Consider the following 16,847-nt stretch of genomic DNA (forward strand, 5'->3'; position numbering starts at 1 on the left):
TGGGATTGATTTGCACTTTTCGTCTCTAGGAGACAGAACACGTCTCCTTCCTTAGCGGTATGACGGCTGCGGGGTCCCATGGTGTTTATACTTGCGTACTACTGTTTACAGATGAACTGGTACCTTCAGGCATTTGGAAATTGCTCCCAAGGATGAGCCAGACTTGTGGAGGTCAACTTTTTTTCTGAGGTCTTGGCTGATTTCTTTTGATTTCCCCATGATGTCAAGCAAAGAGTCACCGAGTTTGAAGGTAGGCCTTGAAATACATCCACAGGTATACCTCCAATTGACTCAAATTATGTCAATTAGCCTCTCAGATGCTTCTAAAGCCATGACATCATTTTCTGGAATTTTCCAAGCTGTTTAAAGGCACAGTCAACTTAGTGTATATAAACTTCTGACCCACTGGAATTGTGATACAGTGAATTATAAGTGAAATAATCTGTCTGTAAACAATTGTTGGAAAAATTACTTGTGTCATGCGCAAAGTAGATGTCCTAACCGACTTGCCAAAACTGTAGTTTGTTAACAAGAAATTTGTGGAGTGGTTGAAAACCGAGTTTTAATGACTCCAACCTAAGTGTATGTAAATTTCCGACTTCAACTGTAGATCAGTAGCTCTCAAAATGACATTACCATCACCGTTCTATAGGCCTAGAGCTTAGCCTACAGCTGTACTCTGTAGATGTGCTGCCTGTGTCCTTGCTGAAGGTTAGCTGTCACTTTATGGCCTAGCCAGCCAGCCCATTAGAAATACCTGTACAATATATTATAAAACTGTTCTATTTCATTCCATGAGTCAGCCATTCTATTTTCACCATGTCTGTGTTTTATAATGAATACAGTATATCACCTCCAGTCCTCTCATATCTCCTCCATACACTCTTACATCAGTATGAATCAGCACTGGTCCCTGGGCCTGGATCAGAACAGAAAGGAAGGAGGTGTACATTTTGCAGCCTTTTTTATGACCTCGCAGTCAGCCATTCTATTTCCACCTTGTCTGTACATAAAGACTGAATATCCCCTTCAGTCCTCCCTAATATAAATTCAGCAAAAAAAGAAACGTCCTCTAACTGTCAACTCAGTTTATTTTCAGCAAACTTAACATGTGTAAATATCTGTGTGAGCATAACAAGATTCAACAACTGAGACATAAACTGAACAAGTTCCACACACATGTGACTAACAGAAATTGAATAATGTGTCCCTGAACTAAGGGGGGTCAAAATCAAAAGTAACAGTCAGTGTCTGGTGTGGCCATCAGCTGCATTAAGTACTGCAGTGCATCTCCTCCTCATGGACTGCACCAGATTTTCCAGTTCTTGCTGTGAGATGTTACCCAACTCTTCCACCAAAGCACCTGCAAGTTCCCGGACATTTCTGGGGGGAATGGCCCTAGCCCTCACCCTCCGATCCAACAGCTCCCAGAAGTGCTCAATGGGATTGAGATCTGGGCTCTTCGCTGGCCATGGCAGAACACTGACATTCCTGTCGTGCATGAAATCACTCACAGAACGAGCAGTATGGCTGGTGGCATTGTCATGCTGGAGGGTCATGTCAGGATGAGCCTGCAGGAAGGGTACCACATGACGGAGGAGGATGTCTTCCCTGTAACGCCCAGCATTGAGATTGCCTGCAATGACAACAAGCTCAGTCCGAGGATGCTGTGACAGACCACCCCAGACCATGGCGGACCCTCCACCTCCAAATCGATCCCGCTCCAGAGTACAGGCCTCAATGTAACGCTCATTCCTTCGACGATAAACGCGAAAACCGACCATCACCACTGGTGAGACAAAACCGTGACTCGTAAGTGAAGAGCACTTTTTGACAGTCCTGTCTGGTCCAGCGACGGTGGGTTTGTGCCCATAGGCGACGTTGTTACTGGTGATGTCTGCTGAGGACCTGCCTTACATCAGGCCAACAAGCCCTCAGTCCAGCCTCTCGCAACCTTTTGCGGACAGTCTGAGCACTGATGGAGGGATTGTGCGTTCCTGGTGTAACAGTTGTTGTTGTCATCTTGTACCTGTCCCGCAGGTGTGATGTTCGGATGTAGCGATCCTGTGCAGGTGTTGTTACACGTGGTCTGCCACTGCGAGGACGATCAGCTGCCCGTTCTGTCTCCCTGTAGCACTGTCTTAGGTGTCTCACAGTACGGACATTTCAATTTATTGGCCACATCTGCAGTCCTCATGCCTCCTGGCAGCATGCCTAAGGCACGGTCACGCAGATTAGCAGGGACCCTGGGCATCTTTCTTTTGGTGTTTTTCAGAGTCGGTAGAAAGGCCTTTTTAGTGTGCTAAGTTTTCATAACTGTGACCTTAATTGCCTACCGTCTGTAAGCTGTTAGTGTCGACCGTTCCACAAGTGCATGTTCATTCATTGTTTATGGTTCATTGAACAAGCATGGGGAACAGTGTTTAAACCCTTTACAATGAAGATCTGTGAAGTTATTTGGATTTTTACGAATTATCTTTGAAAGACAGGGTCCTGAAAAAGGGATGTTTCTTTTTTTGCTGAGTTTATAATGGCTCCTAACCAACTGTGCTATTTTGTTTGTTTTTTTCACATTGTTTGTAACTTATTTTGTACATAAAGTTGATGCTATCGTCTCTTATGACCGAAAAGAGCTTCTGGACATCAGAACAGCGATTACTCGCCTTGAACTGGACGAAGATCTTTTCTTTAATGAGTCCTACGCGAAGAACATCCTGCTTTCCAGAGACCAGGCCCAAATCCCTGCCATTCACGTGAAGAGAAGGCGGAGATGCAGAGGGAGAGGGTCGGGGTGCCTTGTGAGGATTCTGAGGCGAGTGAGTAAATCGCCACTACCATCGGTTCTATTGGCCAACGTGCAATCACTGGAAAACAAACTGGATGATCTACGGTCGAGATTATCCTACCAATGGGACATTAAAAACTATAATATCTTATGTTTCACTGAGTCGTTGCTGAACGACGACACGGATAATATAGAGCTGGATGGGTTTTCCGTGCATCGGCAAGACAGAGCAGCTATGTCTGGTCAAGACGAGGGGCAGGGTGTGTGTCTATTTGTCAATAACTACTGGTGCGCGATGTCTAATATAAAATAAGTATTGCTCGCCGGAGGTAGAGTGCCTCATCATAAGCTGTAGACCACACTATTTACCAAGAGAGTTGTCATCTACAGTTGACGTCGGAAGTTTACATACACCAACTTTATGTACAAAATAAGTTAGAAACAATGCGAAAAAAACTAACAAAATAGCACAGTTGGTTAGGACCCCATAAAACGGCACCCATCCCCTTCAGCGCCATTTATAAACTCAGCAAAAAGAGAAACTTCCCTTTTTCAACCGTATATTATTCGTGGCCGTCTATTTACCACCACAAACCGATACTGGGACTAAGACTGCACTCAACGAGCTGTAGAAGGCCATAAGCAAACAGAACAATGCTCATCTAGAAGCGGCGTTCCTAGTGGCCGGGGACTTTAATGCAGGGAAATTTAAATCCGTTTTACCTAATTTCTACCAGCATGTCACATGTGCAACCAGAGGGAAAAAAACTCCACACTCAGAGACGCATACAAATCTCCCCCTCGCCCTCCATTTGGCAAATCTGACGACAATTCTATCCGCCTTACAAGCAAAAACTAAAGCAGGAAGTACTAGTGACTCACTCAATACGGAAGTGATCAGATGATGTGGATGCTACGCTACAGGACTGTTTTGACCGCACAGACTGAAATATGTTCCGTGATTCATCCAATGGCATTTTCGGAGTATACCACATCAGTCACCGGCTTCACCAATAAGTGCATCGACGACGTCGTCCCAACAGTGACCGTACTTACATATCCCAACCAGAAGCCATGGATTACAGGCAACATCCGCACTGAGCTAAAGGCTAGAGCTGCCGCTTTCAAGGAGCAGGACACTAATCCGGACGCTTATAAGAAATCCTGCTATGCCCTCAGACAAAGCATCAATACAGGACTAAGATTGAATCCTACTACACCAGCTCTGATGCTCGTTGGATGTGGCAGGGCTTGTAAACTATTACAGACTACAAAGGGAAACCCAACCGCAAGCTGCCCAGTGACGCGAGGCTACCATATGAGCTAAATGCCTATGCTCGCTTCGAGGCAAGCAACACTGAAGCATGCATGAGAGCACCAGCTGTTCCAGACTACTGTGTGATCACGCTTTCCGTAGCCGATGTGAGCAAGACCTTTTAAACAGGTCAACATTCACAAGGCTGTGGGGCCAGACAGATTACCAGGGCGTGTACTCAGAGCATGCGCGGACCAACTGGCAAGTGTCATCACTGAAATTTTCAACCTCTCCCTGACCGAGTCTGTAATACCTTCATGTTTCAAGCAGAGGACCATAGTCCCTGTGCCCAAGAAAGCAAAGGTAACCGGCCTAAATGACTACCGCCCCGTAGCACTAACGTTGGTAGCCATGAAGTGCTTGGAAAGGCTGGTCATGACTCATACCATCATCCCGGAAACCCTAGACCCACTCCAATTTGCATACCACCCCAACAGATCCACAGATTGCGCAATCTCAACCGCACTCCACACTGCCCTTTCCCACCTGGACAAAAGGAACACCTATGTGAGAATGCTATTCATTGACTACAGCTCAGCGTTAAACACCATAGTGCCCTCAAAGCTCATCGCTAAGCTAAGGACCCTGAGACTAAACACTTCCCTCTGCAACTGGATCCTGGACTTCCTGATGGACCGTCCCCCAAGTGGTAAGGTTAGGCAACAACACATCTGCCACGCTGATCCTCAACACTGAGGCCCCTCAGGGGTGCGTGCTTAGTCCCTCTTCTGTACTCCCTGTTCACCCACAACTGCATGGCCAAGCACTACTCGAACACCATCAATAAGTTTGCTGACGACACAACAGTGATAGGCCTGATCACCGACAATGAGGAGAGGGAGGAGGTCAGAGACGACAACAACCTCTCCCTCAATGTGAGCAAGACAAAGGAGATGATCGTGGACTACAGGAAAAGGAGGGCCGATCAGACCCCCATTAACATTGACGGGGCTGTAGTGGAGTGGGTTGAGAGTTTCAAGTTCCTTGGTGTCCACATCACCAACAAACTATCAAGGTCCAAACACGCCAAGACAGTCGTGAAGAGGGCACAACAACTCCTTTTTCCCCTCAGGAGACTGAAAAGATTTGGCATGGGTCCCCAGATCATCAAAAAGTTCTACAGCTGCACCATTGAGCATCCTGACCGGTTGCATCACCGCCTGGTATGGCAACTGCTCGGCATCCGGAGGTAGGGCGCTACAGAGGGTAGTGCGTACGGCCCAGTACATCACTGAAGTCAAGCTTCCTGCCATCCAGGACCTATATATACCAGGCGGTGTTAGAGGAAGGCCCAAAAAATTGTCAAAAGACTCCAGTCACCCAAGTCATGGACTGTTCTCTCTGCTACAGCACGGCAAGCAGTACCGGAGCGCCAAGTCTTGGTCCAAAAGACTCCTTAACAGCTTCTACCCCCAAGCCATAAGACTGCTGAACAATCAATCAAATGGCCACCCAGACTATTTACATTGGCCCACCTTGGTTTTTACACTGCTGCTACTCACTGTTTATTATCTATGCATAGTCAATTTACCCCTACCTTTACAAATGACCTCAAATTACCCCCGCACATTGACCGGGTACCGGTACCCCCTGTATATAGCCTTGTTATTGTTATGTAATTTTATTGTGTTACTTTTTACTTTTCTTAACACTATTTCTTGAACTGGTTAAGGGCTTGTGTAAGCATTTCACGGTATTCGGCGCATGTGACAAATAACATTTGATTTGAGTTATGTCAGTGTGAAACATCCCAGTCCCGAGGTCTGGATCAGAACAGGAAGGAAAGAAGGATGTGAATTCTGCAGCTTTTTATGACACAAAATCACAAAAGCTATCCCCCCCAGCTCAGACCAGACCCTAGCCAGTCGTCAGTAGATACTAGATGCGGTCCTAGCCTGGTTGTTTAATCTCTCTATTGTCATTACATCATATAAATGTTCTTTCTCCATGTCCTCTCCACAATTTCCCTCCAATCCCCAGTAGATAAGCCTAGTCCCAGATCTGGTTGTACTATATACTGTAAGTAGATCTGGGACCAGGCAATAACCAAATCCAATACAGCACAAACAGATCTTGGACCAAGCTTTAACCAACTCCAATACAGCACAAACAGATCTGTGACCAGACTACTAGTAGATTTTGGCAATACTGGCCAGGGTCTCTATAAGCAGGAGGACAGGAGGACAGGGGGATAATGAGGGGGAAGATGGCACCACTGCCCCCTGGGGCTCCATTGATGGCAGAGTCGTAAGGTTGTCCGCATACTTCCCATCCGAAACGGTTCGGAACAGTTCGTGCATTTGTTATGACGACATTTTGTAATGTTTTCGTTCGTTTTGGTTTTCAGTAAGGTTTTTTCAGCTGTTCGTGCACACTAATACTTTTTTTCAAGGTAAGCTGAAGTTCACAGCTGAAGTCAAATCAAATTTTTATTTGTCACATACACATGGTTAGCAGATGTTAATGCGAGTGTAGCGAAATGCTTGTGGAACAATGGTGGCCCTCTTGAAGCATGTGGGAACAGCAGACTGGGATAAGGATTGATTGAATATGCCCGTAAACACACCAGCCAGCTGGTCTGCTGCGCATGCTCTGAGGACGCGGCTGGGGATGCCGTCTGGGCCGGCAGCCTTGCATGGGTTAACACGTTTAAATGTTTTACTCACATTGGCTGCAGTGAAGGACAGCCCGCAGGTTTTGGTAGCGGGCCGTGTCAGTTGCGAGCAAAAAAGTTGTTTAGTTTGTCTGGGAGCAAGACATTGTGGTCCGCGACGGGGCTGGTTTTTCTTTTGTAGACCGTGATTGACTGTAGACCCTGCCACATACCTCTCGTGTCTGAGCTGTTGAATTGCAACTCTCCTTTGTCTCTATACTGATGCTTAGCTTGTTTGATTGCCTTGCGGAGGGAATAGCTACACTGTTTGTATTCGGTCATGTTTCCCGGTCACCTTGCCCTGATTAAAAGCAGTGGTTCGTGCTTTCAGTTTTGCGCGAATGCTGCCATCAATCCACGGTTTCTGGTTGGGGAATGTTTTAATAGACGCTGTTGGTACAACATCACCGATGCACTTGATAATAAACTCGCTCACCGAATCAGCGTATTCATCAATTCATCAATGTTATTGTCCGACGCTGTGCGGAACATATCCCAGTCCACGTGATCGAAGCAATCTTGAAGCGTGGAATCCGATTGTTCGGACCAGCGTTGAACAGACCTAAGCACGGGCGCTTCCTGTTTTAGTTTCTGTCTATAGGCTGGTAGCAACAAAATGGAGTTGTGGTCAGATTTTCCGAAAGGAGGGCGGGGGAGGACTTTATATGCGTCTTGGAAGTTAGAATAACAATGATCAAGGGTTTTGCCAGCCCGGGTCGCGCATTCGATATGCTGATAAAATTTAGAGAGCCTTGTTTTCAGATTAGCCTTGTTAAAATCCCCAGCTACAATAAATGCAGCCTCAGGATATGTGGTTTCCAGTTTACATAGAGTCAAATGAAGTTCTTTCAGGGCCATCAATGTGTCTGATTGGGGCGGGAAATACACGACTGTGATTATGATCGAAGAGAATTCTCTTGGTAGATAATGCGGTCGGCATTTGATTGTAAGGAATTCTAGGTCAGGTGAACAAAAGGACTTCAGTTCCTGTATGTTGTTATGATCACACCACGTCTCGTTAATCATAAGGCATACACCCCCGCCCTTCTTCTTACCAGAGAGATGTTTGTTTCTGTCGGCACGATGTGTGAAGAAACCGGGTGGCTGTACCGAATCTGATAAGGTATCCCGAGTGAGCCATGTTTCCGTGAAACAAAGAACGTTACAATCTCTGATGTCTCTCTGGGAGGCAACCCTTGCACGGATTTCGTCTACCTTGTTTTCAAGAGACTGGACATTGGTGAGTAGTATGCTCGGGAGCGGTGCGCGATGTGCCCGTCTACGGAGCCTGACTAGAAGACCACTCAGTCTGCCCCTTCTGCAGCGCCGTTGTTTTGGGTCTACGCCCCTTCGTTGGTCATTGGTCAACAGTAGTGATTCTTGCAATTTGAGAGACGACTTGATTTCACACACATTTTTTCGCTTGGAAAATACTGCAATTTCTTAGATTAATTCTGACTATTTTGTGAAAGTGTATACTGGCTACAGCGCCTCAAGATAGACAAACAGGCTATAGCATCTTTTTCTCATTTTTTAAGTGAAGGTCTTTTTTTAAGGGGGTATGCGAGTTTGGCTAGCTGCCAGCCAACTGAAGCATGCAGAAGCCTTTAGCAAGCCTCCATAGTACACATTATGCACACACACACACACACAGGCCAAGCCTTCATCCTGGCTCTATCCAAGGAGGAGGTCATAACACACAGAATCTACACACAGAATCCCCCTCACCATGGGTCCTGATACAGGTATACAGTTGATAATGGGCCTGGGTCTTACCACGCAAAGACCAAGGGAGCAGGATGAGCGGTGGTGGTGGTGGTAGTGGTGTGTGTGTGTGTGTGTGTGTGTGTGTGTGTGTGTCTCACGAGAAATGGGGCTGTATGAGATCGGATTCGGGGTCAGGGAAAGACTAGGGCTGTGACGGTCATGAATATTGGATGACGGTAGTTGGCCAGCCAAATGATTGCGGTTACCGTAATAACCGTTCAGATAGCAAAAAAAGAAACACGGTCAGTTTCTCCTCCACTCCTGACTGCATGTGCTGCCATAGAACTAGAATGAATAGAACTGGTGTCTCCATTCATGTCAATGATGGCATAATGGGTGGACTGGTGGCCATTGCGAGTCTACAAATAGGAGCAAAGAAGGAAGTAAAAGAAGGAAGTAAAAGCAGGAAGTGTACCCATCAACATGTGCTGTGGTATGTTAATACAACTCAACTGCCATTACAAAAAATACATTCCATTGCATGAACCACATCAGTTAAGATCCTTTGAATGAACATTCTACATTACCATGGAAATTATTGCATCAGGCAGCCATTGCGAGTGTACACATGAGTTTACCAGTCAAATTGCCAGAGTTCCAAGCCTGTCCTATTCATTATATTTCTTTGTGTGCTGCTGCTGCAGGAGGGGGGGGGTTGTTGCCTAGGCAACTCGTTTGCTACAACACCTTGGTTGTCACTAGTTACTACAGCGACAAAGTCAGAAGGCTCACCTACTCGACCAATCAGATGAGGGAGTGTGATGACGCGTATACCGACCGACCGGCTTGCAGGGGCAGAGACATGTATTTATTTTATTTAGTGATTCATCAATGGTTTGGTAAGTTATTAGATATAGTAAAACCAACCATTATAAATGCAAAGTGTAAATCGGATATCTTATTCAAATTCAGCTTGCAAGCTTATTACAAGGTTTGCCCTTACTCATAGTTACTTGTCTTAACCCAAAATAGGTTTACTCCAATATCTGCATTGTTGTTAAATGGCATGTAAGACAAACACATTGGCAGGGTCTGTAGTGACGCCTCTAGCACTGAGATGCAGTGCCTTAGACCGCTGTGCCACTCGGGAGCCCTTATTCAGCACTGTCAATAATTTGATCAGCACTTTTATAAGCCATAAAGTGTGCGTTCTCTCTATTTCCACTCACGCTACAACCAGCACTGCAGCTGCAATTAATGAGTGTCGCAAAGTGTTTCCATAAGTTTGCGTTGTTATTATAAGCGGCTTGTCTTTTATAATATAGAGGAATATTTCACTTTCTCTGGTCATAGAAGTAACAACATTAATAGGTGCATAGAGCAGAAATGGATGTGGGAAAATTGGAAAGGCGAATGTCTCCTCCTTTTGTGTCTGGGAAGTGAGTGGGCTAGGCTCTGGGCTCTGGACTGGGATAGTCCAGAGCCCAGAGGGTACTCATACTGCAGTGAATTATAACCACACACTGGGCTGGGTAATCCATCTCTCAGGTCCTACTGGTCCTGCTGTAGGGAAACACAACCAGAACTGTGAGGGGACCAGAGCTGTCTAGTGGACACAATGAAGCCCTGTGTGCTGGATCTTCCCTCCTGACAAACCCATCAGTGCCCAGTAGTCAGAGAGAGAGAGAGACTAATATTACCAGAACGTTTACTGTATAGGCCCCATAGATGTTACAACCCCTATGGATCTGTGTCTGTCTGTTTAACACACACACTGTGTCTGCCTGTCTGTTTCTAGCTCCTGTTACAGCGCTACATTTACTTCCTGTCATGGGTAATACATTATAGATAGTTGAGAAGAGAAACAGGCTGTTTTCTACTCTGAGTTTCTGAGGGGAATAGGATGCCACGTGGGTGTGAAGGGATTGTGCGACTAAAGCAGTTTGTTCCCACAGTCGGCATTGGCACGTGGCCCTGTGCTGTGGCGTTGGTACCATAGCCTCCTTCACCCCCCTCTGCCTGTCCACTTTTGCTGTATCTCAATTCATCCTCTCTCTTCCCGTCCTCCTCACTGTATTGGAGGAGAATGTCCAAGGTTCTGCTTCTGACCTTTTTCTCCAATCCATTTTGTCGAGGTGGCAAGGAGAGAAATCGAGGAATGGAGGAAAGATTAATTAGGAAAGAGCTCTGGACTGGATGCCTTCTCTCTGGCCCAGGCCCTGATCCCTCTGCTGCCTGTCCATGCTGTTACATAACCATTTGATTTGACCACTGACAACTATTACATGACCACCATCATCCCGGCATGCATTAGGAGAGACATAGAGTCCTGACAGACCCATCTCTAAGCCTTCGACTGACCTCTGTCATCCTACAAGGCCCACACACGCTCACACCTATCCTGGGTAGGGTTGCAAAAATCTGTTAGATTTCCCAATTTTGGGGTGGGGGGAAATCCCGGTTGGAATTCCTGGAATCATGTGGGAATAAACAGGAAATCCGGAATCCTCCAACCAGGATTTCTGGGAAACCTGGGAATTTGGGGAAAGTTACCAGCATTTTGCAACCCTAATACTGGGTCAGGTTCAGTAAGTTTCCAAATGATTTCCACCTACTGAAAAGGACCCTGATGTGAGGTGTTTGATTAATCAACAGTACTGGTCTCCTGTTTACAACCACAACTGATACCTGGGCTGGAATATTGGAACACATTGGAAAATGGAGATCAAGCCAGACTGACTTTCTTTCTCCCTTTCTTTCTCAGGAGGCTGTGGTGTTTTTTCTCTCTCTCTGTCTCTCTCCTACACACACGCACACACAATGTAATAACCTTTTTTTTCCAAAGATGCATGAGTCTGGCTAGAAGATGGAAATTGCCAAGCTATGGTTGTCAGTCTTGTGAGGTTTGGGCTTATAAATGTTATTTACTCACCGTCAGTCATTCTTCTTCTCTTTATTCCCTGTCTACAGCATGATGGGAAGCCCTTCTGCCACAAACCATGCTATGCTGCCCTCTTTGGACCAAAAGGTGAAGAACATCTTACTATTGTCATAAGGCATACATTAGATCAGGAGGGCAATTCCATGGTAACAAAATGATGCTGAGTCTCAGATGTTTCACTTTAAAATGTATGCCAAACAAAAAACAATGATTCCAAAGTTAAACAAACTATACAACTCTATGCACAAGGACAACTTTTAACAATTTCCACTGAAAACTTTACAAAAACACGTTTACTTAAAGAAACGTGCGGATGCAAAGTTTGGTAACAGAATGACGGCACAAACGACGCAAACCGTCATTCTGTTACCAAACTTTGCATCTGCACTGTTCTTCAAGTAAATGTGTTTTTGTAAAAATATTCAGTGGAAGTTGTTAAAAGTAGTGCATAGAGTTGTGTGGTTAGAGGTATTCAAATCCTTCCCTACGAGGTCCGGAGCCTGCTGGTTTTCTGTTCTCTACTACACTACTGTTAAAGAGTTTGGGGTCACTTAGAAATGTCCTTGTTTTTGAAAGAAAAGCTAATTGTTTGTCCATTAAAATAACATAAAATTGATCAGAAATACAGTGTAGACATTGTTAATGTTTTAAATCACTATTGTAGCTGGAAACGGCAGATTTTTTATGGAATATCTACATAGGCCTACTGAGGCCCATTATCAGCAACCATCACTCCTGTGTTCCAATGGCAAGTTGTGTTAGCTAATCCAAGTTTCTCATTTTAAAAGGCTAATTGATCATTAGAAAACCCTTTTGCAATTATGTTAGCACAGTTGAAAACTGTTGTCCTGATTAAAGCAGCAATAAAACTGGCCTTCTTTAGACTAGTTGAGTATCTGGAGCATCAGCATTTGTGGGTTCGATTACAGGCTCCAAATGGCCAGAAACAAAGAACTTACTTCTGCAACTCGTCAGCCTATTCTTGTTCTGAGAAATGAAGGCTATTTCATGCGAGAAATTGCCAAGAAACTGAAGATCTCGTACAATGCTGTGTACTACTCCCTTCACAGAACAGCGCAAACTGGCGCTAACCAGAATAGAAAGAGGAGTGGGAGGCCCCGGTGCACAACTGAGCAAGAGGACAAGTACATTAGTGTGTCTAGTTTGAGAAACAGACGCCTTACAAGTCCTCAACTGGCAACTTCATTAAATAGTACCCGCAAAACACCAGTCTCAACGTCAACAGTGAATAGGCAACTCCGGGATGCTGGCCTTCTAGGCAGAGTTGCATAGAAAAAGCCATATCTCAGACTGGCCAATAAAAAGAAAAGATTAAGATGGGCAAAAGAACACAGACACTGGACAGAGGAAGATTGGAAAAAAGTGTTATGGACAGACGAATCTAAGTTTGAGGTGTTCGGATCACAAAGAAGAACATTCGTGAGACGCAGAAAAAATGAAAAGACGCTGGAGGAGTGCTTGACGCCAAATGTCAAGCATGGTGGAGGCAATGTGATGTCTGGGGGTACTTTGGTGGTGGTAATGTTGGAGATTTGTACAGGGTAAAAGGCATGTTGAAGAAGGAAGGCTATCACTCCATTTTGCAACGCCATGCCATACCCTGTGGACGGCGCTTAATTGGAGCCAATTTCCTCCTACAACAGGACAATGACCCAAAGCACAGCTCCAAACTTTGCAAGAACTATTTAGGGAAGAAGCAGTCAGCTGGTATTCTGTGTATAATGGAATGGCCACTACAGTCACCAGATCTCAACCCTATTGAGCTGTTGTGGGAGCAGCTTGACCGTATGGTATGTAAGAAGTGCCCATCAAGCCAATCCAACTTGTGGGAGGTGCTTCAGGAAGCATGGGGTGAAATCTCTTCAGATTACCTCAACAAATTGACAACTAGAATGCCAAAGGTCTACAAGGCTGTAATTGCTGGCTGTAAATGACTACCTCATGAAGCTGTTTGAGAGAATGCCAAGAGTGTGTAAAGCTGTCATCAAGGTAAAGGGTGGCTACTTTGAAGAATCTCAAATATAAATTATATTTTGATTTGTTTATCACTTTTTTGCTTACTACATGATTCTATCGGTATTTTTTTCATCGTTTTGATGTCTTCACTATTATTCTACCATTTAGAAAATAGTACAAAATAAAGAAAAAGCCTTGAATGAGTAGGTGTGTCCAAATTGGTCTGAATCTAAACTCTGACTTCTCTCTGCCCTATGACCTCTGTAGGTGTGAACATTGGCGGAGCAGGGTCCTATGTGTATGAATCCCCCGTCAGCAATAATCTAGCCTGTACTGACTTGGACGCCGCCCCCAAGCCTGCTGAGGAGAAGAAAGTGTTTGCACCCAGGGCACCTGTCAAAGGTACATGCTTTCGCGCATGCATGTGTACATGTGTGAATGTGTCCACATATGTAAGTGAAGACATGGGAAAAGTTGTGAAATAGTGAAAGTAGCTGCCTACGGATCTGAATTTGATAGAAAGGAGAAACAGACTTGGTCTTCCTGCTGACTCAGTGATGAGACCTACTATACAGGCCAGGCTCACACCAGGGATGGTCACAGGGGACTTTCTCAAGCTGTTCACACTGCGTTTTCCCACAGTTGCAGGCCAGAGGCTATACTACTGTGTGTGTGTGTGTGTGTGTGTGTGTGTGTGTGTGTGTGTGTGAGACGCTATCTGCTGGTGAACTCTCTTTCTGTTTCTTTACAGCTTCCAGCATCACCACCTTCTCTGGTGAGGCCAACCTGTGTCCCAGGTGCAACAAGAAGGTCTACTTTGGTAAGTAGCCATGGCACACTACAAGGCTCAGAATAAACTGTCAGGTTAGGTGTTAGATTACAACTGGACCTGTCGTGCAGTTGCCATGGTGACGTGTGCTCCTGTGTGTCTTCCCTTTTGAATGACATTTGAACATTTCCGACGCACCTGCCGCTGAGGTTATTGATTTCTACGTTATTGTGTGTGTGTGTGACAGCTGAGAAGGTGACGTCCCTGGGGAAGGACTGGCATCGGCCCTGTCTCCGCTGTGAGAGGTGCAGCAAGACCCTGGCCGCTGGCAGCCACGCAGAGGTAGGAGAGATGAGGGGAGGGAGAAAGAAGGGATGAGGAGGGGTGTGAAAGAGGCAGGAAATTTAAACAGGAAGGGGCCAGCTGCAAAAAACACAATCAATGTTCAAGGGAATCCTTCTGAGCAAGGCACAAAACAGAATCATTGATCTACGAATCATCTTGGATCCTAAATAACTGCTCATTATGTTATCAAGATTAGGGAATCTACACAGCACCTTGCTCAAGCCGGTTTTCTTGAATGCACCTGAATGGCATAAATGCATCATAATTAAGATGTTCTGAATGAATACATGGTATGATTCCACATTTTCATAGAGTGTCTTTTGTGTTATAACAGCATAATGGCCAGCCATACTGCCACAAGCCATGCTATGCTTGTCTCTTTGGACCCAAAGGTAGGTGCTTGTCTTTTATACAACCACTAGGTGGTGCTGTTGTCCATAAATATTAGCTATACCGTAACAATAGCCTGTGTTGTATGTTATAGCTGTTAAAAGAAGCTGCTCATATTGAGCTTCCTACATAAAAGTGATGCAAAACCACCAACAGAAAATAAGTGATTAGTTACACTGTAACACATTTGATACTGACGCCTGTTTGTCTGTGGTGTTGTTGTGTCTCCAGGAGTGAACACTGGAGGTGTAGGCAGCTACATCTATGAGAAGGAGGTCAGCACAGAGGCCCAACCCTGAGCTACTGCGGTCTGTCCCGTCCCCAGCCTCAACCTGAGCTCTCCAATACTAATAACACAATCCAACACAGTATTATTAACACTAGGCTTTAGCCCCTATAGCTCCTTCTATAAGCAGCCCTGAGAGACCCAAGGCCTCTCTTCCAGCTCCTCTAGCTCCTCCCATTTAACCCCAGATATTACACCACCTGGCCAAGCCCACCTCAGCCTCCTAGCACTGCAGTCCTCTAATATACACTACCTGACCAAAAGTATGTGGACACCTGCTCGTCGATTCCAAACTCATAGGCATTAATATGAAGTTGGTCCCCCCTTTGCTGCTATAACAGCCTCCACTCTTCTGGGAAGGCTTTCCACTAGATGTTGGAACATTGCTGCAGGGACTTGCTTCCATTCAGCCACAAGAGCATTAGTGAGGTCGGGCACTGATGTTGGGCGATTAGGCCTGGCTTGCAGTTTGCATTCCAATTCATCCCAAAGGTGTTTGATGGGGTTGAGGTCAGGACTCTGTGCAGGCCAGTCAAGTTCTTCTACACCGACCTCGACAAACCATTTCTGTACGGACCTCGCTTTGTGCACGGGGGCATTGTCATGCTGAAACAGACAAGGGCCTTCCCCAAACTGTTGCCTCAAAGTTGGAAGCACAGAATCGTATGCAATGAATGTTATTGTATGCTGTAGCGTTAAGATTTCCCTTCACTGGAACTAAGGGTCCTAGCCCGAATCATCAAAAACAGCCCCAGACCATTATTCCTCCTCCACCAAACTTTACAGTTGGCACTATGCATTGGGGCAGGTAGCGTTCTCCTGGCATTCGTCCGTCGGACTGCAAGATGGTGAAGCGAGTCCAATGGCGGCGAGCTTTACACCACTCCAGCCGATACTTGGCATTGCACATGGTGATCTTAGGCTTGTGTGGCTGCTCTGCGATGGAAACCCATTTGATGAAGCTCCTGACGAACATTGTTGTGGTGACGTTGCTTCCAGAGGCAGTTTGGAACTCAGTAGTGAGTGTTGAAAATGAGGATTAACTATTTTTACGCGCTTCAGCTTTCGGCGGTCCTGTTCTGTAAACTTGTGTGGCCTACCGCTTGTTGCTCCTAAACGTTTCCACTTTACAATAACAGCACTTACAGTTGACCAGGGCAGCTCTAGCAGGGCAGAAATGTGATGATTTGACTTGTAGGAAAGGTGGCATTCTATGACGGTGCCACGTTGAAAGTCACTGAGCTCTTCAGTAAGGCCATTCTGCCAATGTTTGTCTATAGAGATTGCATGGCTGTGTGCTCGATTTTATACACCTGTCAGCAACGGGTGTGGCTGAAATAGCCGAATCCACTAATTTGAAGGGGTGTCCACATACTTTTGTATATATAGTGTAGATTGACGCTTCCCAAACACTTTATATTTTATTTACGCTTCAAAAATAAAAAATAATTTATGGAACACAATTTAACCCTGAGTGGGTTCTTAGTATAAAAAAAAAGCACCATATTACTGTATGGAGCTACCATTCTCTCTTCCCACTGAAACACAAGAGCCAGGAGGCCAGTTCTTCACCTTTTTATGAGTTCATGATTAGTTTATGTCATGTTTATGTATATTTACGAGCGTGGATGTAAGCACATTATAACCCCATATATAATGTCACTTTAAGAACTGCAATA

General features: G+C 45.4%; 1 protein-coding gene across 1 annotated transcript in view; it reads left to right on the plus strand.

The window, feature by feature from the left end:
• The window catches only part of crip2 (cysteine-rich protein 2), a 45,472-nt gene extending 29,950 nt beyond the window's left edge, over positions 1-15,522 (plus strand). Inside the window, exons 3-8 of the mRNA XM_029729583.1 lie at positions 11,431-11,488; positions 13,646-13,780; positions 14,130-14,198; positions 14,395-14,489; positions 14,827-14,884; positions 15,114-15,522. Coding sequence (XP_029585443.1) covers positions 11,431-11,488; positions 13,646-13,780; positions 14,130-14,198; positions 14,395-14,489; positions 14,827-14,884; positions 15,114-15,181 — 483 coding nt within the window. The 3' untranslated portion in view covers positions 15,182-15,522. The remainder of the gene's footprint in view (positions 1-11,430; positions 11,489-13,645; positions 13,781-14,129; positions 14,199-14,394; positions 14,490-14,826; positions 14,885-15,113) is intronic.
• Positions 15,523-16,847: the final 1,325 nt, after the last annotated feature.

Source organism: Salmo trutta, chromosome 33 (assembly GCF_901001165.1).
Source record: "Salmo trutta chromosome 33, fSalTru1.1, whole genome shotgun sequence".
Taxonomy (NCBI): domain Eukaryota; kingdom Metazoa; phylum Chordata; class Actinopteri; order Salmoniformes; family Salmonidae; genus Salmo; species Salmo trutta.